General features: G+C 39.7%; 1 protein-coding gene across 1 annotated transcript in view; it reads left to right on the forward strand.

Moving 5' to 3' along the window:
- Positions 1–24,104, forward strand: part of atrnl1a (attractin-like 1a) — a 384,066-nt gene that overhangs the window by 145,286 nt on the left and 214,676 nt on the right. Inside the window, exon 21 of the mRNA XM_085182462.1 lies at positions 17,836–17,929. Coding sequence (XP_085038588.1) covers positions 17,836–17,929 — 94 coding nt within the window. The remainder of the gene's footprint in view (positions 1–17,835; positions 17,930–24,104) is intronic.

Genomic DNA, 24,104 nt, shown 5'->3' on the forward strand with positions numbered 1-24,104 from the left:
GTGTGTGTGTGTGTGTGTGTGGGATCAGACAGAGCCAGCTGCTGTTCAGCTTCAGCAGCAGTGGAATAGCAGAGGAGGGATGCAGCCTGCAGAGTCGCTCCATTCACTCTTCTCTGTGGAAATGCTGCCAAATTCACTCTCACCTGCTGTCTCGAGTATGTCTCTGTGAGTGCGTGTGTTTATGTGCGTTTGTGCATTTTTTTAAACATTTTTTTTGCCCATAAATATGCTTGTGTGTGTTTATGTACCTGTGGATCCCTGTGGCAGAATTGCAAACTACCCAGCATTCGTAGCGGTATCCAGTCATCTTCCCCCCGGCAGCTCTATTCCTGGCATGTGACTGGTCAACACACAAACGCATAGACAAACCCAAAACACACAAGCAGACCGACACACAAAACCACACACGTACAAACACTTCGGTAAATATGATTTTAAACGGCTTTTGAATCCTTTTTGATCTCCAGTCAGTGGAAATAGTGTTTTTGAAGTCTTTCTGCAGCTGTGACTCGTGTCTCATCTAGAATAAGCTGCTTTCTTTGAGACTCTCATTTATGGCATTCAGCTCAAAGAGAGATTAACCAGCATGCATTTAATAAATTAGTTCATGTGCTATCAGACAAGAAGTTGTGCTGAATATACTAAAATAATGTATCCTTTACCTTTGACGACTTTTTTCTTACAAATGCAACCACAACAGTTCACACAAAAATAATATTTTAGGGTAAATGTGATTCTTTTTTTGTTTTGTTTTTTTGCTTTGCAAGGTAAAAATGGTGTGCATACTCTTAACTGGGGCCACTGACCAGGCAGGGTTGACTAAAACAACATTACAGGCTTTTAAAATTAAGTGGAGACCATGCAGAGAAATGTAACAGTATAGAATGTAGGGGGTCAGTGAGGTACTGAGGGTCTTGCAGGTGAGGAGTCTTTGAGGTTGAACCCCGATAAGCTTCTGCAGCATCATTTTTAAATGCATCTGCTTGGATTTGCACAATGTTGAACAGTGTCTCCTGAATCTCTGGGCCTGCCTTAGGTTTTTACACTGCTTAGATGCTGACCAGGCCCTGGGGGTTGGTGGGGATTTTTGAGGGATTTTAAATAGTATTTTGTGTTTTTGACTTTTATATTTACCATATTTGGGAAAGAGAGATGATACTGTTTTTTGGCTTTCAAGACAAAACACTATTCAATTCACCAAATAATGAAATATTTAATACCACTGCCTCACATTCACAATCCCAGTGATCCCACTGCAGTCCTCCCTGATTTTGCTCCATCTGTCAGTTGAAACATGCGTAACAGAAAAGAACGAGGTATAAAAAAATTACTTTATTTCTGTTGGTAGAATATTCTGTACAGGATCAGTGAGCAGGTTTATGTTCAGTGGAGGCAGTGTTTTATGAGTGTGTGTAGCTACTAGCCTATATTTAAAACTAGACTTAAAGTAATTATAAAAGAGAGAAATTAATTTCAGTTCATTTATGTCACTTTTCATGTATCTTTAATTTAATTGCTTCGCTTAGTTTTTTTCTTCTTGACAATGAAAAATATAATTTGACAAAGTACGTCGGAGTTTTGCAGAATCGCCAAACGGTAACAGTTTGTTAGGTGAGTGACTTGAAATCATCAGAACAGCAGATAAATCTGCATTTGGAGAAAGAATTGATACTTCACATATCACAAAGAAGAAAGTGAAAAATAACATCCTTAGATAGAACTGAGAGTCGGTTAATTAACAGCTTACTGCAAGTGTGAAAGCCATCGCTTTATATGTGAGCAATATTAAGTGACAGCAACGTGTCAGGCTAAAACAGATGTGCACTTGCACATCTGTACTACTTGGGCAGGACTATAAGCACTTATATATACACATACATTATAATCATCCACTATATGTTGTCCATATTCTGGTCTGCAGGCCAATCAACACATGGTAGGTGTAAATGTGTTTCATATTCAGGAAATCCACTGGAAATAAAGGCACTGCTGACCATGTGTGTGACCTCTAATTAAATCATAGCAACTCTTTCTGAATCGGCCAGCATGAGGAACTGAATCTGAATCAATATGTAGTTAAGAATTGACCAAAGTGATCTTTTAATAACCATCTTATTAAGGAAACTATTTCCAAGTTTGCCAAATCTGCATAGACTTTAATTAGATGGCTGCTTATTATAAGGGACAAACACCTGAATGTGGATCTGTTTTTATTTATCTATTTATCTATTTGTAGATGACAAACATGGCGCTGCAGCTACAGTATGTGTGCTTCACTTCTCCTGCAGCTGATGATTCCACACATCGGGTGCCTACATTGCTGAAATACAAAGAATTGTTTAGTTGGTGTTATGGAAAGAGATTTTTTATTTACTGTTTATTGTTTGTTTTAATTATAGGTTCAAGGGCTATCATTGTATGATTTCTACCTTACAATTTAAAGAGCTTTCAGCTGACTGCTGTTATGATAAATACAATACATAAAACAACCCTGCTGTGTACTCTCTGAGTACAAAAAGTATTTGTATCAGGATTGATTTTAAACGTAGTTAACTTGATCTTTATGCAGAGCAGCACATATCAAATCTGTACTTGTATACATTTAATGTTGTTTTTTATTGATTGATGCCCCTAATGTTGCAGTTGGATAGCTTATTATATTCTAATCTAGCAATGGCATATTTTAGTGGGGATTTTTTGTTTAAATAACCTAAAACTGCACATTTAACAAAAGAAAAAGAAGCTTTAAAACATATTTTAATAAAAGTAGAAGTAGCATGCATATGAATAAGTAAGTTACTATTGGCAGTGATCACTGTGGTTCATTTACAGAATGGAAACGAATGAAGAAAAAGGGGGAAAAATTATTCTGAAGAGCTGTTGTCAAAGGAGCTTGCAAAGAAAAGCGTCTGGACTTCTTTAAGTTGCTTGAAGACGTTTCACCTCTCATCCGAGAAGCTTCTTCAGTTCTAAGGTCAAATGGTGGAGAGTCCCAGATTTAAACCCAGTGGGAGTTTCCCCCCACAGAGGGACAAAAGGACCCCCTGATGATCCTCTAATCGCCTGAGCCAAGGTGTGAAACTGGGTGTGGGTCCCAATCAGCCAGAGTTTCAGGTGAGCTCTTTGTGAAACCTGGCCCCACCTTATCATGCGAATTCCTGAGGTCAGATGGCCCAGGATGTGAGTGGGCGTTAAGGCGACTGGGGAGGGAACTCAAAACTGGATTATAGATGGCAGACAGTTGGTGTCGTAAACCACCGCCTCTGTTCAAAGATGGTCGCTCACAGTGGACATAGATGGCTTCTTTCACTCCTCTTTCAAACCATCTGTCCTCTCTGTCCAAAATGTGAACATTGGCATCCTCGAAAGAGTGACCTTTGACCTTTAGATGCAGATGAACAGCTGAGTCTTGTCCTGTGGAGGTTGACCTTAGAACTGAAGAAGCTTCTCGGATGAAGGTGAAACGTCTTCAAGCAACTTAAAGAAGTCCAGACGCTTTTCTCTGCAAGCTCCTTTGACTACGATGACCTGGATGACTGAGAACCTTCACAGACATGAAGAGCTGTTATTTACAATCCCTCATTTATAATGTTGCATTTAGCTGTACTGAATTTTTCCAGCTCTAAATACCTAATTGAAATATATTATTATTAGCTTAGAATTATAGTGGAAAAAGTGTTTACCTTCTTCCTGATTTTCCATTTTTTTAAATGTTTGTCCTACTGAAGTCAGATCATCAAACACATGTAATAAAGATAACACAAACCAAAATGTAGTTTCTAAGTAAATGTGTTTATTTTTAAGGGGAAAGAAATCCAAATGTGCATGACCCTGTGTGAAAAGTGATTTCTGAAAAACTGAGATGAGCCTTTATTTCTTTGGCTCAGCAGTGATTTTCATCTTGGAACTCCATGCAGGCCATTTCTGTCTCTTTGTTATGTTGGAGTTATGAATACTGACCTTAACTGAGGCAAGTTAGTCTTGGAGTTCATTGGGTGTTGTTGCTGCACTTTTGGGGTAATTTTGGTTGGTTGCCATTTGTGCATAATGGTCACTGTGGTTCGCTGGAATCCCACAGCTTTAGAAATGGCATTATAAACATTTCCAGACTAAGAGATCTCAATTACTCGTCCTCTCATTTGTTCCTGAATTTCATTGGATCACAGCTTGATGACTGGCTTTTGGGGATCTTTTGGTCTATTCCACTTTGTCAGGATGGTCCTATTTAAGTTTCTTGATTGAGGTAATCAGGCTGGGGTGTGGCTACAGAAATCAAACTCAGCTTTCTAAAGATGTAATACACCACATTTAATGCATATTATAATGGAGAGCAATCACTTTTTCACACTGGGCCATAAACACCTTCATTTAGAAACTGCATTTATGTTTACTTGTATTATCTGTGTCTAATATTTAGATTTCTTTGATCAAAGTCCAAAAAACTTTATTTATCCCCAAGGGGCAATTAAGATACAGGATACCCTGCCAACCATACATACAATACACAAACATCACATTGGGGAGACAGGTCAGGCTAGGGCAGCACTAGCCGGTCGACCGCACGAGCAGCGATCCAAACCGAAACCATAGAAAATGCACAACATATGGAAACACGAGGAGAAAAAAAGAACTCCCCCAGACTGAGCTCCAACAGGGAGATCAGTTTGAGAACAGAAAAACCCACCTCAGCACATAAATCATCACATCTCACAGCGTAGAAGACATAAGCTTCGAAATTGTTTGGAGGGGTGGGGGCTGGAGTGTAGGTATGTGTCCGTGTGTGTGTGTGTGTGTTCAACCGAGAGAAAGTGTTAAGCAAAAGTCAACAGTCTTCGGTCGACGCGGGTGGCCTTGAATGAGGGGAAGAACGTCACAACACAGTCCTATTATCTAAGGGAGAATTTTGTTATTCCCGTCAGCTTTTGCCTTGAGCATCCAGTTGGCGCCAACGGGGCCGCATGAGATGAAGATGGTCCGAGCCAGCTCCAATCAGCCAGAACTCTGTTAATGTGGTTTCGAATTGATAGATGTCGTCCAATGTCCTCCATCGAGAGTGTCGCCAGACACACAACGATTGATGATCTGAAACGTTTAAGTGTGACAAACATACTAAAAAAATAGGAGATTAGGAAAGGGGCAAACACTTTTTCACACCAATGTATAAAATTCAATAAGTGATGTGGCAAATTATATTTGACCTTTTTCTCCTTGTGCATCCTGCACATGTGCTGAATCACTGCTGATGTAGATAATGTGATACAGTGTGTTTGGACTGAAGCTGCAGCTGGCATCGGCATGTTGCTACGCTGCCAGGATGAGCCATGCTAAAGGTAGCTGGCTAATAGTTATTGTTTTTGGACAGGCTTCTGATGGCTTTAGCTGAGATCAGTGTTGTTAAGGATTGCTGTTAGATTGTGGGGCAATTTTTTGTGTGGTGTTAAAGCAGAACATGGTACCACATTTGGGTCTAGTTCTCTAGGCAATCAACCAATGCAATCTTTTGTCGTTTATTAGTTCAGTGGCAGGAGCAAACAGCACAAACATGAACAAAAGTAGCACACATTAGTTTGAGATGCACTTCCCCATGTTTTAAAATGCAATCTATTTTCTCAGTTACTTTACATTTTAGTTAAAATTCTCTTGCCTTCAGGTGTGCATGAAATATTTTCCAAGTCTTCGTAAAAGCATTCATCAGATTTTCTAAAGAGCTTTTCAACTGTAGAGGTAAAAGCATTTCATTTGTGTCTGCATGATTTTCAGTATGTATGTGAATGAATTTCACTTGTCTGTGTGAAACGTCCAGATATATAAATGAACACATTTGATTAGTATGTGAGGAAGGTTTTTGATAACACATGTAAAAGGTTTCATTAGTTTATGTGAAAGTGTTTCAGGTGTGAGTGCATGGTTTTCAGCATAGTGTGCGAATGAATATTGGAGATCATTCAGAATAATGCCTGTAATGGTCGCACTAGTTTTTGGTGTGATACCTGTTTTTTCTTCTTGATGTAAACATGTGCTTTTATTCTGAAAAACTGAAAAGTTGAAATTAAAGGGTAATGTCTTTTTTTTGTCTAACCTTTTTCTAACCTTAACATTAGGGGTGCAACAATACTCGTGTTGATATTGAACCGTTCGATACAGTGCTTTCGGTTTGGTACGCATATGTATGAACAATACAATTTTTTAAATTTATTTTATCAACTTTTCTTCTGACGATGCTGTCTGTGTTGAGCGCTCAGTGGATCTGCGCTCGACAGTGCAGCCTAGGAGGAGTAGTCGAACACAGATTCACTGAGCGCAGGGCAAGCTAGCAGACAGAAGTTAAGCTCTCCTTGTAACATGGCAAATTGAACCTCCCCCACCCTCATTCAGGTCTGCCGTTTGGAACTATTTTGGTTTTCATGTGAAGTATGACCCTGAAGGTAAGCCCGTCATGGACTAAAGTAAAACAGTATGTCGGATGTGCCACGCAATGCTCAATTACATTGGTGAGAACTACTGCGTTAGCGCAGTTAGCTCGTTAACGTGTTGGCCATCCAGCCCCACACACAGGGCGATCCGCGGTAGCTCGTTAACGGAGATTTGCCGTGTTGTGGCGTTAACGTCATTTCAGATTAACGCTGACAGCACTAGTGGGAACACAACGAATATGACTGCACATTTACTCCGACATCATCCTAGTGCAAAGACAAGTGGAAGCAGACAAAAACAACAAGCACGCATGCTACAAACTTTACCCGAGTCATTTAGACAGCCGTTAGCACATGATTCTCCTTATGGGGACCTGATATGTTTAATATGCTGCTGAGAATATAGCCCAGAAGAAGCGTATAGTATAGCTTTTATTTTGGAAAGAGACATTTCTCTGTAATAAACTCTCTTTTCCAAAGATGAGTGATTTCTCAATCAGATATTATTATTTTTTATTACTTTGTTGTTTCAGCAACATTAAATTTAAAAACTGTACTTTTGAGTTAAAATATATATTTATAATTTTAATAAATGACAAATTAAAAAGGCATGAACATTTTTTTTTGTATCGAAAAAATATCGAACCGTGACACCAAAGTATCAAACCGAACCGTGAATTTTGTGTATGTTGCACCCCTACTTAACATCTAATCATCTACACATAACCAAGTGAACAGTACAGCAGCAACATGCAGCACTGGTGCAACTGGTGATTGAATTGGAGAACGACAAGTCTCATGACCTAACATAGCAGTTTTACAGCTAGTGTATGTATAGCTATCAAAATTCAGCTTTATAAAACCAAAGAAACACCGACCAAAAGGACAAAACACAAGAATGGTAATGTGTCTTGTTTAAGCTCCTTAATATTAAGCAGAAATAAGATTCTGCTGGTTTGGAAGTCCAACTGCACAAAAATATTTTTTTTTAACTTTTTTCTGCAGAAATGAAGTTGCATTGAGTTTTGTACCTGCAACCCTATCGGGAATAAGACAGAACAGACCGAAGTAACATAAAAGGTTCATTCTTGAGTCAGGTGTTCTGACTGACGAACATACTCGGCCACCTTCTCACCTAAACACACATTCAAACACATACTGGCAACAGTCTGGCTTTTTATTGTGCGCGCACATGCGGAGGCAGTGGAGTGAGAAATTGTACTCTCTTCAGGGGCTCACACAAGTCATGGGAAATATGATTTATATCAATTTTTTTGCTAAGAGATCAGGTTTCTTTTTTCCCCATTGCTTATTTTTGTGTTGTCAGCATTTGCTTGATGTGCTTTCTCCTCCATCCATTTCATTCATTCATTTATTTATTCATTTTCTCCCTCTACTCTTGGCACTTGAATACGCCATATTATGTGGATGGACCGGATGACTTAAGTACTTATTTTACTTTTAGTGACAATATATCTGTATTAAAAAGATTCAAAAATATTTTCCATTTTTACTGAAAGAGTCTGTCTTAATGAAAGGGTTTATTGAATAGTGAATTCTGAGAACTCCTAACCTAAAGAGAACTATAGCTATATTTAAGTGGTAGAGTTAGCTTCCATATCATCTTTCAATAGAGGGTAATATCCTGTGCATTTAGCACGCACTGAGTCATAAGTAGACATTTAGAAGACTAATATAAGATAAGATAAGATGAGATAAGACTTTTTTTTTTGCGTCCTTGGTCAGGTCGTCTGGTCGTCATCATGATGTCTGTGCAGGACAAACGTGGATTGTACTTTATTATCTGAAAAGTATGATAAAAGAAGTCTGGTTAAACAGATCTTTTTGCCACATTAGAAAGACTGAAACAAGTTTCAAGTAATGTTCAATCTTATTTGCATGATGAATTTTATTAACAGCTTACTGGTTGAAAACTCATTTCGATACAGGAGGGAACTGCCGGTCCATAAGAGGGAAAACATAGCTGTGTTATATCTGCCAGGTTGCTGTATTTAGTCATTTCATATGGTGGGCTAATTAGGTTTAAACTTTCACGGTGTTTCAGTTTGTTCAGGAGGAATTCTAGAGAATCCATTAGCTGTCAGAGTCAGATTGTGTACAAATTTCCTTTGTTGCTGATGTTTGCTTCACTGTATAATCCAGCTCATGCTACTAATTACATTTTTCCATGAGTATATTTGTCAGCAAGTGAAAAATATAGTAGTGTATTGTCACAGTCTGGTGAGGGCAGACTGTAGGGGTTGACAAAAGGACCCAAAACGCAGACTCCAAGGAACAGGGAGCAGAACTTGAAATGTTAACAAAAAGCGAGCCGTTTAATATGGCTGGTAAAATAGGTACAAACAAAGGGCAAACTGAAGCAAAATTAACACAAACCTAAACTGGGAAATCTAAACAAACAATAAGAAAAACCTAGACAAGAAACTTGGAAGCATGGGATGGCATGGCATGGAAAACATGGCGTGGACAACAGACGACCTGACAATGACACACTGAAAACAGAGGACTTAAATACACAGGAGGTGATTAGGGGAAGTGGGAACACATGGAGGAACAGCTGACTGACATGAGCCTAATGACAGGACAAGGGAAGTGAAACTAAATACAATGAACAAAGAACACACGACTCCTTCAAAATAAAACAGGAAACACGAGACAGACGTGATAATACAAACTTGATAACATAAGACACGCAGCATGAAACACAAACGGTGAGGGAAACCTAAATACAGGGGAAGAAAACACAAGGAGTCTAATAACCAAATGAACTTCGCTAATCTAATGAACTTAAACATAAACAACATCCAAATAAACTAAAACTTAAAACGCTGGGTCAACAGACCCAGGATCATGACATGTATTTCTTAAAGTAAAGATAATGTTGGTTGAATCGGTAGTTTTTAGAAGTATTAGTGAATTCTGACTAATAACACTTGTTACACTGGGGTGTGCCAAATGTGTGTGTTGGGAGATATCGGGGTTTATACAGTAGCTATTATATATATGGATGTTAGGTAAAATGCAACGTATGTTCTGTCCTAATCAGTTGTTTTTCAGTCATATATTTTGCATTACACAGTACTTTAAAAAATATTGCATTACATCACTGAATTACCCTGTGTGGAAAGCAATTTCTTACAGTACTTAATGAGTTACTTTTGCAGTACTCTATAAGCTGGTCTGAGAGGCATTGTCACTACTCCTTTTGTTAATGGTCTAAGATCAGGCTCTGGCTGCTTGGCTGGGATCAATATGCACTCAGCTTTAAAACCACTCTGGATTTGTCACTGCTAACTTTGTGCTGGCATGCTGTCAATGCAGATATTTGCAAAGTCATATTAGCAGCACCTACAGTATACCAGGCCTGGACACAGTTTGCACTTTACAAAAGTTGCAGACTCAACTTTTCAAAAGTTACAGACTTCCCTAACATTTTCCTCATCCCTTCTGAAGTCAGCTAACTGTAGAATGAGGATTAAAGGGTAATGTCAGGAACTGCATTTCTTTTTCTTTGTTTTTCTTCATTTGTCATTTCCAGTTGAGCTGTGGCTAGGGTTGGAAAAGTAATGTATTACATATACAGTCCCATTCAAAAGTTTAAGACCACTTGAAAAATGGCGAAAAATCCTGTTTTGCATGGTTGGATCTTAACAAGGTTCCAAGTAGAGCTTCAACATGCAACAAGAAGAAATGGGAGACTAAACATTTTTTTCAGCATGCAATTTATTGAACACAACGCTTAAACTAAAACAGGCTGTTTTTACTCAACAGTTTGATTCTCAGTTGGCTGAAATTCTGCAAAGAGAAACTCAAGACCCCATCATGCGTAAATCAGTACTAGCCACATTACTTTGAACTGCATTATCAAATAGATTAGCTATGTGCTGTACTGAGAAATGTTTGGTAGACTTCATTGAATTACTTTCAGTGTTTCGTGGCTGTGAAATTTACATAATTTTATTGAGAACATGAGGTGAAAACTGATTAATGCACATTTGTAAATTAATTTTTAGATGTTTTTACGAGAACGAGAACGAGATCGCGGATACAAGCGGCAGAAATGAGCTTCCTCCGAAGGGTGGCTGGCCTCTCCCTTAGAGATAGGGTGAGAAGTTCGGCCATCCAGGAGGGGCTCAGAGTAGAGCTGCTGCTGCTCCACATCGAAAGGAGCCAGCTGAGGTGGTTCGGGCATCTGACAAGGATGCCTCCTGGGTGAGGCGTTCCAGGCATGTCCCACCGGGAGGAGGCCCCAGAGCAGACCCAGGACACGCTGGAGAGATTATATCTCTCGGCTGGCCTGGGAACGCCTTGGTGTTCCCCCGGATGAGCTGGAGGAGGTGGCTGGGGAGAGGGAGGTCTGGGCCTCTTTGCTTAGGCTGCTGCCCCCGCGACCCGGCCTCGGATAAAGGGGATGAAGATGGATGGATGGATGTTTTTACACTGAAAGGTCACCTGTCCTAGAGTGGCCCATATGCTGTGAAGTGATTGCTCTTATACCACCCATCCATTTTCTTCTCTTTATCCAATCCATGGTGATGCAGGGGTCATCCCAGATCAGTTTATTATTCATGCCTACAGTCAATTTACCCATTATCCTGAGATGCTTGGACCAGGGGAAGAAGCTAGGGTACAAACAAATAGAACCTATGCAGGGATGTGGTGAATATGTAACCTCCACCCCTTTGGATTTGAATCCAGGATCTTTTTGATGTTGCCGCTGTGCTAACCACCCCACCATCATGATTCGTCTTTGATTTAAGAAAAAAATCTGCACGAGTTCATTGGAACCATGATGTCTTTTCAGGATTGCAGTCCAATCATTTTTAACAAAGTAATCAGAAGTGGAACCTCTAAATTTTGCAGACTTAAAAGTAAAAGTAGCACAAAACCTAAAGGCAATGAATCTGATCACAGCAGTTAAACTAATCAATATCAAACTATATGATCAAGTAAATGGGACTCTTACATTGTTTTGGCCAAGAAAAAGGTTTGTGAAGACTAAGGATTTAATATGAAGATTAGGGCTGCCACGATTAGTCGACTAGTCACGATTACGTCGACTATCAAAATCGTCAACGGCTGATTTAATAGTCGACGTGTCGTTTGAAGCTTTGTAAGATCACAAAAGACGCAGGAATAAGTAGTAGGATTTAAGAGTGTAATAACGGACTGAAACAGAAGATGGCAGCACTGCATGTACAAGGATGCCAGCTGCCGTTAAACCCCGAAGAAGAAGAAGCTGTGTCAGGTATCGTAGCTGTGTCCAAATTCAGGAACCCATCCTACTGTGCCCGCATTTGTTGGCCGATTACGTTACAAACTGTCCAAATTCGAAGACTCTGACAAGCGGCCAACAAATGCACCCTTCATATCCCCAGATTTGAAGGATGGGTCGGGTGTATACCACGTGGCCCAACCTATCCCAGAATTCATAGCGCGACCCTGCTCAGGTTCCAACAATGGCGGCAGCTAGTTAGTTTTAATATTACTCTTATTATTCTTTCTGGGTCACAAAATAAACGAAACAATCTGCAGATTTCATTAAAATGTAATAAACTATCATCTTGTCTTTATTTTTAGTTAGCACATACCTTAAACACTTAAAGCTGTAAGCTAATGATAGTTATATAAGAGCAGATGCTGCTGGTGCAATAAGCTGTACGTTTTACGTCCAATGGATTTGATTCGTCGACTAATCGCAAAAATAATCGGTGACTAGTCGACTATCAAAATAATCGTTTGTGGCAGCCCTAATGAAGATGATGTCAAATGTAACTTCCTTTCACATGGTGTGGGGTTTTCTTTTGGGGAAAAAAAAAATGCTCTACCAACTTCCTTATAATTATTGAATATTTGTCAGTAATGTGTTAAGAGAAATCAAAATAGTGCTAAAACTGCAGGATACAGCCACTGATTCCAGAGTACTTTTGGATGTTTAACACATTTATTCGCTCCAAAACAGGCCTTATTGCCCAGTCGAAGTAGGAAAGTAGGATGTACAACCAAGAGCTGGAAATGCTGTGTAATTGGTCAAATAGAACAAACTTATTTTTATTTTGTGCTCACATTTTACTCGAAACCAAACTCATTAGAATTTAAATTGTATTTAACTTGTCTCACTGAGCAGTACTTCAGCTGAAATTTGAGTCATGTCATACGGTTTTGTGGACAAACGGCTGGACTAGATTCTAGTCACGGCGCTCATCAGAACACGCAGAGCAGAGGATTTGTCTGTGCCGGGCCTGCTCTGTTGGAAGCAGGGTGGCTTTTTCTGCTGAGGGGATTACAGTAGTTTCATGTTTGTTTAATCAAAGGAAAGAAATAATGGTGCAAAATTGACTTTGTTATACTGTGAGATCTTAAATAATTGAACTTAATTCTAGCATCAAGTGGCAGCCAAAGAGGTTGCGCTACGTCTCTGTTCAAGTGTCTTAATTCAGCCTTTAATTAGGCCTTTGAGATTACAGTTAGACAGCGGGGGCTGAGAGGGCTTTTCTTCTTCTTCTGTGTTGAACCTTGTGTGTGAAGCTCTCAGATGATTGCAGTGTTCAGTGCCAGCCTCCAAACCAAAACAGTACTTTTCTGTCTGTTTTTCTCCCTCTGTCCCCTGTTCTTATTCTTTAAGAGCCACTGGCGAAATCAGTGCGACTAGACGAATACATGTTTCTCCTGGCTGTGCCCTTTGTGCGCCTTTGTTGGCTGCCAACTAAATCAATATTGTATGAACAGCAGGGTGACCTGAGCCTGCGCTAACACACCTGTGATTTGTCTATTATCTCAAGTCTAAAAGCACTTCTTGTCAAGATTCTGTTATCTTCCGGAGCCGAACAGTTCAGTGTGCATCTCCGAAAAGGTTTTCTGTTTTTTCTGACGGGGTCAATTTAATTAAAGTAATAGATTGAAATTGTATTTTGTTATTGTTTCTGTCTCGCCAGTCGGCATCTGTCACAGAATGTCAGTTCAGCTTTCAGCCTTCTGACATTTAAGCTCCCCTTGTTTTTGTGCCGTAGCAATGTTTATGTGTGCTACTTTGCGTTTGCTCCGTGTAAGCAATCGAATCGAGCGCGCTTTCCAGGCAGAAGAGGAGAGGGAGGACTTGAAGAGGTTGCTTTCCTCTCATTATCTGCGTCTTGCCTTTACCTTGACCTGAGCTCACCACTGTTTTTATTACAGGCCCTGTCTCTGAGCCAATTGGAAAGAATAAGAACAAAGTACAAAGTCAGTTCAGCTGGAGTGGGACACAGTAACGAGTGGCTGTGTGCGAATGTGAACACACACACATACACACTGAACTACAAGGGTGCAGAGAACGTTCTTGTTTGTCACTACCTTTAGGAGCTGCATGCAGAAGTGATTTAGTGTTTAAATTACAGGCTTGGCTCCATGTGAATTATCTGGCGACATCATGCTTTTATACAAGAAAGTAATTAAAAAGATTAAACTCACATTGCTGTGGCTCGAATCAAAAGTAGACTAACTACAACAGATAGCTGGCAAAAGTCAAATTTTACCATCCACACTGTTACCACAGGGCTCTATCCACTTTTAAAGTTGGATTTTTTTTACATCTTGTCATTGCCAAAAGTTTTGAGAATGACCCAAGTTTTGATTATCACGGGCTACATCCACACATACCCGGGTATTTTTGAAAACGCCGATTATTCTATGCGTTTGCAGCTTTCGTCCACACGTAAACGGTGGTTTTCGGTCACTGAAAACGGATATTTTAAAAACTCAGTTTTGCATTTACGTGTGGACGAGAAAAACGCAGCGTCAAAGGTGTGCACATTTTTTGACGTCACACTGTGCGCCACCTTATTGTTTCGGTGAAATTAATTTCTACAATACTGTTACTGTTAATTGTTCTCTCTGCAGTGTTTAAACGCTTACATATACACACACTGTTACTGTCCTCCACACATACGACTCGGTTCTGCTTCTATGCCCAGCTTTGTTTACTTTTCCACCGACGGCTTCTAGACTTCTGATTGGCCAACATTTCTACACGGTTAGGAATATAGCGCCACCTGTGCTTTGGCATGTTCCTAGCAGCGTTTTCCTTCATTTCTGCATTTACGTGTGGATGGGATTATTAAAACGAAAACGGAAAATCTCCGTTTTTCAAAAATACCCGTGTACGTCTGGATGTAGCCACAGTTTTTGCTGCTTTAGTTCTTGTGATGCCAATTTGCGTATACTCCAGAATCTCAAGAAGAAACAAACAAACTGCAGTTCCGCACTGCAACATAAGCAACCTGTTAGCATCATTTCAAGGGATCCCTCTCATTTACACAGGTGCTAGTGGACAAGGCTGGAGAGAAGACAGGATCCTTTAAAAGGAGAGTGGTGGTTGAAATCATTGCTGTTCTCTGTTCACCATGGTTATGTGCAAGAAAACTTCATAACTTTGCATAAAAAGGGCTTGTCCAGAAAGGCTGTTGCTGCCAGTAACACTGCACTCAAATCGACAATTTACCGAATTACTGAGAACTTTAAAGAGAGAGAACTTTAAATTGTTGTGAAGAAGGCTTTGGAGCACCCAAAAATGTCCAGAAAGTGCCAGGACTGTCCCTTATAGATGATTCGATTATAGGATCATGGCATCACCAGTGCCGAGCTTGCTTTGGCATGGAAGCAGGCAGGTGAGGGTTGGCTCTTTGCAAGTTTGATTCAGACTTAATGGGCCAAATCAGACACTTGCTTCAGGCCACAGTGGGTTTTACGTTCCCCTAAAAAGGTCCAGGGGATCAGGGAAAGTAACAAAAGATGTCCAAATGGTTAAATTAACAGGTTTTATTCATGTTTCTATTAGTAACTAAACTAAAAGAGACGGACAAGCCGCTATCACCTTTTAAAGAAAGAAAACACCAAAGCTCAAGTGTTGTTCGATAACCTGAAAATAAGTCAAAAAGGGTTAGTACCAAAACACACTCCTCTCCACAGAGCAGGGGCAATCAATCACCACACACACAGCTCACTAGCTGCAACACAACATGGCTCTCTGGCACTACAGCTCACCTTTCTCTGGCCTTAAGTATTCCTAATTGCTCATGGGAGTGAGCTGTAGAAAAAAGGTGGCACCTAAGGCAGGAGAGGTCAATTTCACAAGTAGCAGTGGTCACATCCACTGTAGACTGCAGTTTGGTCTCTTGGTTCCTCAGGGATGATCCTTGACATGAAGGTCAGTGTGACAGACGATGATATGTGCTCTCTGTGCAGGTTTGAAACCATGCGGTGAAATCACAGATGCGCATGCGCAAGTGGTCAGAACAGGACCTCTAGGAAATGATCTAAAAATAACAACAGCAGTGCTGAAAGCAGTGCGACAATGCTCGAGATGACCTTGAAGTTGATAGCAACTTAATTTGCATTAGGAAGCGGGATTGGTCTTCATATGGACATTTGACTTTGGCACGGACAGTGCTACACCTGTCAACACAAATGGTACATCACTAGGGATGGGTATCGTTTAGGTTTTATCCGATACCAGTACCAAACCGGTACTTTTGAAACAGTGCCGGTGCTTAAAGAATGGAGAACACAAACTTTGTCCAAAAACCTCTCATGTTCAGCTGTTTTTTTTTGTAAAAAGATAACAATGTTAGCCTTTTCTGCAGCTATGGGGCATATATGGTATCACTCTTGGCTGGAAGCAGCTTAAACAATGGAAAAAACAAACTTTGTCCAAAAACCTCTCATGTTTAGCTGTTTTCCACTTTTTCTTTGGTCATTTTAGTCTTTTTGGCCAGAGTGAAGGGAGTATCTGCCATCAAACAAGAAGACAGCTGCATGTAGCTATGATGATGTTTGCTAGTTCACCTTACATGCATTAATGTAATAACGTGGTTAGCCTACTCAACGTAAATTACACACGAACAACATTAAGCTACTCACGCAGAGAAGAACGGCTGCAAGTCGTCTTGCAGCAACTATCAAATACGGCGCATTTCTGGCTTTAAAAAAAACGCTATGCGTCGCCAGGTGTTTCATCGGATTCGAGGTGTTACCTCCTTTGACAGTATCACAGTATCAGCTTAAAGCACTTGTTGCAGCTGCTGAGTTTGCTTATTTTGCTGTGAAGTACAGCCAGACTTTTGACCGCTTCGCCTTGGGCGTTTTTAATCTGTAGCTCTGCTCTAAAAGAACGTACGTACCTGGGCCCGCCTACTATCCTCGGAAACATAAAATGATTGGCTAGAATTTAAAGTGTATCACAGCTCAGGAAAAAAAAGCACCGAAATGTGCGCTGCTTTTCGGTCTGGTTACTACCGTTTATGACAGAACCGGAGCCATCATGGCAGCAGATACCGGTACCCATCCCTATACATCACACTATTGTTCTTACATTTGTAACACACACTTTCATATTTGTTGGTTGAGACATTTTAGTTATCCATAACTGAAATGACTTTGAGAAGCTAATGGGTTTCTAAGAAATGCACATTGAAAGAGTCCTTGGCTGAGGCAGCCTTTCCTCGTGTTCATCTTTCTGCTGTGAATAAATCTCCTGTAATGTACTGCAAGATGGAAAAAATGTCTGTCTTCATTCTGTGTGAAAATGTGTAAAGAGGTTGAGCTGAAAAGCTGAAAGAATAAGGATTCTACAATCGGTTGAACAAATTATTTTATTTCTGCTCTTCTGCTAGTTTGAGTTACAGGATTAAACATCGCACAGAATGAGGACATCATTTACATTTCTTTCTTTAACTTTGAACAACATGGGGAACAAGAAGATTCTCCGTCCTTTAAAAGTCCTGATCATTTTAACAGGGATCTTCTCATTGCATGGATACAATCCTGACCAAACACTTTCTTTGCAATGTGTTGTTTGAGTGAGAGTTCTCTTTGAAGAATTAGCTTAAGCTCACTTTTGTCCAAGAAGAGGGAAACAAAAGAAATTAGTTAAACAAGAGATATCAGTTCAATCAGAAACTAAACAACTGTTATGATTGGGAATGATGGGAATGATTCAGAGCTGCAAGATGCCTTGATTTTCTTCCAAAGAGATGAGTGATTTGTCCTTTCCTGTGTTTTATTTTTGCCATTTCTCTGCTTTCTTATCCATTTTAACTGCTGCTTCCTCCCCACTGTTTCCTTTCTGCCTCTATCCCTCCTACAACTCACTTTGTCTGCATACATTTACTCATCTGGAACATTGTGAACGACAATGTTTGAGGATTAGTGTGTTTATATACAGTATGCATGTCTCAGTGCTGTGTGCTGAGCAGGTCCATTGCAGTAGATGGAGATTAATGTCTTGCTTGAAGGGCACCTCAGCGTTTTTTCCACAAGTTGTCATCAAGAAATTGCTGGTTTTCTGTTACGTCTCTTTGATATCAAGTTTTCAAAAACCAAACTTGACACATCTTTGCTTCTTCTCTTTCTCTTGTTGTCTTTACAGCATGCAAGTGTAACAGCCATGCCAACGTTTGCCACGTCAACACAGGAAAGTGCTTCTGTACCACCAAGGGCGTCAAGGGAGACCAGTGTCAGCTGTGAGTAGGCCAACCCCGATCTAACTTATCTTGAATTATTAGACGACCCGATCAAATAAAACGTATTTAATCAGTCACTTCAATGCTTTAATATATGACTGACAACAAGAAGCGGACTGGAGAGAACACTCAGTGATGTTTCAATGTGCAAAGATGCTTCATCGTGATCCATTTCAGGATTGCAAATTTGCTGATTGTTGCATAAGTTTTGGATTAACAGTGAAATTAGGTTGATTCAGGATTTGATATTTTGGGTGAGTGGAAAGCTAGAATAGTGTTTAAAGAGTGCATGGGTTGTGTGTGCATGCTTTCCCGTGACTGCCAGACTGCACCGCTGCAGCACTACAATATCCTAAATGGCTTGGCGGGCCAATGCGCCGCGGAGACAGACTGAAAACTGCTGCATCAATAAATCTAGCAGGCGAGGGTAGAAAGCAGAGCTGGTGAGTGCTCTGGTGTTTGTGTGGTTTGCCATGTACAACATGCAGCATGATGAGACAAGACAACCCCGGCTGGGACAGATTTCTTCCCCTTATTCTTAAGCTATGATAGCATACCTCAGATTATTTACCAGTTATATATTTTAATAATCAGGTATAGATTCTCTGCCGAGTCTTTTCAATTACTTCACTCAAAACATCAGTATGTTAACTCGTTTTATTAGAGCTGCAGCAATTTGTTTTTGATTTTCAGAACAAATAACCATCTAGAGAAATGATTTGCAACGTGAGTTTTTATGATTGATGGTAAACATGGTTTATATAATGATATTTCCTCTTCATTATTTCTCCTCCATGCTCTTGCAGCTGTTGCCTTTACCTTTTCTTCCCTCACTGTATGCATGAAGCTTACAGCTATATGTGGAGGAAGAGGTGTCGCGTTAGTTATTGGTGTTATCTTCCATATTTCTTTTGACATTTACACTAATGTTTGCATCTAGTGTCGGTACTTAAACAGTCTCAGTCCTTCAAACAGTTAAAACTAGAAAGTAACTCTAGCACATGGGTCTTGATCTAGGGATGCACCGATACTGGTATTGGGTATCGGGGCCGATACTGTAAAATGTGTGTGTACTCATACTCGTAAAAGTTAACCGATACCATGAACCGATACTAACTTATTCCATTAATCAGAGGGTGGCTTGTCATTTCTGTTGTAGTTTTTTAGATTGGCCACTAGGGGGACATCCCGCGCTAAACAGGCACAGGGTTAGGCGAGTGAGACTGGCAGCTCCAGATAAAAAAGAGAAACTGGAGGCTGCTGTAGCTAGGCTAAACAAAATGTCAGCAGCGTGGACCGGAACAGCCAACTTTAACTCAGGTTTTGGAAAAGCAAAGAAAAATGTCAAGAGAAAATCCACGGGCAGTTAAAATAACAGAGGCTCTGACTCATTTTATCGCTCTGGATGACCAGCCAATGCCGGTCATGGAAAACATAGGATTGCATCGTCTTCTCAGCATACTCGAGCTGCGATATGAAATATAATAAATGAACAGAAATGTTTATTTATTATTCTGAAAGCTCGGGACAGTGCCAATAGTTCAGTGGTATTTTGTTAAATTACAATGTGGAGACTCCGCAATAATTGAACAGAAGTGCTTATTTTTCACTTGAAATTTTTTTGTGGTCATTTTTATTAAGATTTTATTTTTTATCGGCAGAGAATAAAATAAAACCTGTCTTCCAATTCATTGTATTTGTGTGTGTGTGTGTGGTAGAAGTATCGGTTTTTGTACTCTGTATCGGCAAGTACTCAGATCCAAGTATCGGTATCGGTTTGAAAAAATTGGTATCGTTGCATCCCTATCTTGATCATCTTGAGTCATGCCTACTGCATGTGACATTTTGACCCTGATTTAGACTTTGACCCTCACCACTGACGACCTTTTGCCAACCTCTCCATGTCCTTTAAGTAATCCTGAACCCTAGCTCTGCTCCTGACATGAACGTGACTTTGTCTGAGGGCAAAGCACCTGCCCCCTCACACTACCAGAGACTCTCCACATGTTTTCTGTCAACTTTAATCAGTCTTTTCCTGCTGTCAGCGTGCAGAACATTTTGTACTCATATGCAGTCCTCCCCATGTGACCTTGGAAACTTAACCTAGAGAGACACAGATTTTTGCCAATATTTCCCAACTGCATTTTGTCTTCAAACGTGTTTCTGTTGAATTGTGTTGTTTTTGATGGACCTGCAGAGCTAAATAAATTTTAGAATACTTTTGAAGGCCAGGATCATTTTTTACAACACAAACTTTGATATTTTCTGATAAACAGTGAAGAGGTTTGTGTTCCTATTTCAAACAACAGCACCAGGGTTGCAAAATGAAACAAATTCAAAAACTTTTGAAAACAGTCCCTTAACTGTCTGTGAGGGTGGCTGCTTCAAAACACTGACAGTATAAAAGGTGGATGTAGCCACTTTGGCATCATCTACTGTGTTACAAAGTCCCCTTTAAAGGCTTGGAGATGTTTTTAAACATTGCCATTGTGATGTGTGATGTCAAGTGGTGTCTTGTCAATCACAAGTTGCTAGCCAATGAGCATTCCCTGTAAAATTCTTCTTTCTGATTCTTAAATTTAAAATGTACAAAATGCTCAACAGTGGCTGTGGACCTGAAGGAGCTGCTGACCGTCTTCTACCGCTGCTCCATTGAAAGTGTGCTGACATATTGCATCGGTGTGTGGTTCTCCAGCTGCACCACAGCACACAGAAAAGCACTCCAGAGGGTCATCAATATGGCCCAAAAAAGGACTGCACACACCCAGGACACCGGGTGTTTAACCCTTTAAAACCGGTCGGAGCGGGCACGCTCTGTTTTGCGTAACTATTTTTAAATCCCGGTAGCACTGCAACCACGTAAGCTAGTGCAAACATTTTTTTTGCATATGAAACTGGAGGAGTTGTACTTACATCTTATGCCATCAGCTTGTCCTCGGTCACAGTTTCCTTCCACATATAGTTTTGCAAAAACTGCATAAAAAGCACTTGCAGCAACAAAAACATAATATTCCAGAAACACGCTTTGCCGATCCGATCAGCTGTTTAACACTTCCTACGTCCATCAGCGAACTTTCACATGTCCGCCATGACCTGCCCAAAACCGGAAGTGACATATTTTCGCGAAATGTATTTTTTTTTTCCATCAGGGCCTCATGAGCCTATACTGTTTTTAAAAGTTATCTTTGACTTTATGACTTTCTGTGTTGTTTCTGGGATGCTTAGGACTCATATTGCACTGCTGGAAATAGTTTATTTTGATGCATATGCTGCTTTTTTTGCAAATTTTTCACTATTATATTTATTTTTGTTTTTCCTGCAGTGTATAAAAATTGGTGTATTTCAAAAATAAAACTATGAAGACACTCAAAATAAATTTCCTGTGGTGGGAAACTATTTTGTGCAACTTTTTTGTATTTACAGTTTTGAGGGATAAGCCTCTTAAATTTCTCTAACTAGAAATATATGTTAAAAAACAAAAACGATTTTCAATTTTTTTGTAGTTTATGGCCCTTTTTTGCAATTTATGTAATTACTATGCACTTAATCCATACGAATTATTAAAATCTGGGTTATAACGGTTGTATTGATGTATAGCAACTTGAAATGCTCCCAAAAATGGCACTACAGCATGTAAAAATATAATATAAGCTCTGGCGGACTTGGTTCTATGGTAGGTCTTAAACGGTTAAGCTGCTGCCGTCTGGCAGGAGGTTCAGGCTGCTGAGGTCCCGAACAAATAGACTCAAGGACAGCTTTTACAACAGGGCAATAGCCCTGATCAATGCCAATAGCTGACCTGACTGGCTACGGACGGGTAGGTAACAATGTTTAAAACAATAACAATAATAATATTTATATTTCTAACAAGATGCAATAATAATTAATGTGCAATAATAACAGTGTGCAATACAAATACACTTATTCTTCTTTTTTATTACTAAGTTATTATACTGTGTTGTGTTGTTTGTGTTGCGTTGTGATGTGTCGTATTGTGTTGTGTTATATGTAGTGCCGACGTAGGACAGTTTTCCGATTTCATTGTACTATTGTACTATGTATGACTGTGCAATGACAAAGAGTTATCTTATCTTACGAAAAAGGAAGAAAGGACGTTTGCTTGAGTCATGTTCGAGTTCTCGTCACTTTTAAAACTTGCAAACTGCATCCATCTGTTTATAGTGTATCTGCTCCAAAAGGAAGTTAAAGCACCACATATGCTCCCGTTTTCAGATGGGGATCTTTACAGCACAAACAAAAGACATGTTTTTGTATCAAGAACTCAGTAAATATTCACTACACATTGTCTGGGTTCGGCTACTCAGACAGTCAGATGTCTGTAGCTGCCATCCCTCATCTAATGAGAGTATCTCAGCTGGAGCCCTCTCTCTAGTGTTTATGCCTTTGTGAACAAATATTTCTATATCATAAATAAAAACAAAAGTAAACAAGTGAACATAAGGCTTAAAATGGTCCCAGATAAGACTCAGACTCTAGCTTGGCTGGTGCTTAAATATGGAACTGCTTGCTTATGCTGTCAGTATAGTAGGACCAAATGACTTGTGTTAATTTAGTTGGAGGGAACTAAACAGGAGAAACCACAGCTACAGTAGCTGGTTAGCAGTGAGTGAACTTTGAAAATAAGAGTGAGGGGTTTATCCACTAGTAAGTCATTGGCATCATTGTCTCAGATGGAATAAAAAGTAAAAAGAAAATAAATAAATCACCAAATTTCCATGTGCAACCTGCCCAAGCTGAGACTCTGTGGGAAACCCTGATCATCACCAGAGATGGGCAGTAATGCGTTACTGTAATCCGATTACTTTTTTCAAGTAACGAGTAAAGTAAGGGATTACTATTGCAAAAACGGTAATTAGATTACCGTTATTTTCCCGTAGGAACGCTGCGTTACTGCGTTACTAAAACGGTGATTTTTTTGCGAGAATGTCTCATGACAGTGACGTAAGTGAGTGCGACGTTCGTGACAACAGCTGTGTGCAGATCAACAATGGATCATATATCGAGTGTAGAGAGAGTATGAGCGTGCAGCGTTTAAAGCGTGGAAGTACTGACCTTACTTTGAGTTTGATTCCATAAAAAGTGACAAAAACATTAGTGTCCGTTGTGCGTGGGAAGAAAACTTCTTTTTACAGCGAAAAAACCCCTAAACTTCCAAACAAGCACCGAGTAGCTACGACGTAATGGGAAACTCACAGAGAAACTCGCGGATTCTTCCACTGACCGCTGCACACCTGCACCAGGGTAACCCTCCGCCTACCCCACTCCTGCTTTACAGGTGAAAATAGAGCAACAGGACCGCTAGTCTTTGACTTTATTTATTTTCTGCTGTGTTTTACTTGCATCTATTTGAAAGACTGAGTGTAAACACAAAAAATTATTTTATTTTATGTGCTGGAATGTGCAGAAAATAGGTTTAAATGTTAAACAAATTTCTTCCAGTCAGAGAATGGTGCATATAATTAAATTTTTGTTTGATGCATAAAGTTAAAAGATTAAAACTAATAAAACAAGTTTTAAAAAGAGACTTTTCCATTTGATTACATTTTGTATGATGGATTATGTAGAAAAAGTAGAATTGGGCTGAAAGATCTATCACTTTATCACCTATTCAGGTTGTAAATCGTGTTTTTAAAAAGTAACTAAGTAATTAATTACTTTTGAAAATAGGTAATCAGTAAAGTAATGGGATTACTTTTTGGGGGAAGTAATCAGTAATTAGTTACTGATCACTTTTTTCAAGTAACTTGACCAACACTGATCATCACTCAGCTACATCGAGTCTACCACTATTAATAGAAACAGCTATTAAATATGTGTTAGCTATACTTGTGATCATCAGCAGTTTAATTAGGACAAAAAAACAAACTCAAGACAATGACGAGTCACTCTGATTATCATGTTAATAACGTGGTACATTTGGAACAAAACTCAGTTAAGCGGACTAAATAAACAAAATAAACGCTGAATTGGAATCGGCCATACGTCCTAGGTACACCTGCTCATTTGGCATTTGTGCTTGTTTTTCCGTGTAACGTTTCCTTTCAGTGCACACGGATATTTCATTATTCTGTTGGAAACTCCACAGAGGGCTGAAAGCAGAAAAGGTTCACTTGTGTGTGTTCACTTGTGCATCACTAAGCCACCGTGCTGCTGT

This window comes from Neolamprologus multifasciatus, chromosome 13 (assembly GCF_963576455.1).
Source record: "Neolamprologus multifasciatus chromosome 13, fNeoMul1.2, whole genome shotgun sequence".
NCBI classification, from domain to species: domain Eukaryota; kingdom Metazoa; phylum Chordata; class Actinopteri; order Cichliformes; family Cichlidae; genus Neolamprologus; species Neolamprologus multifasciatus.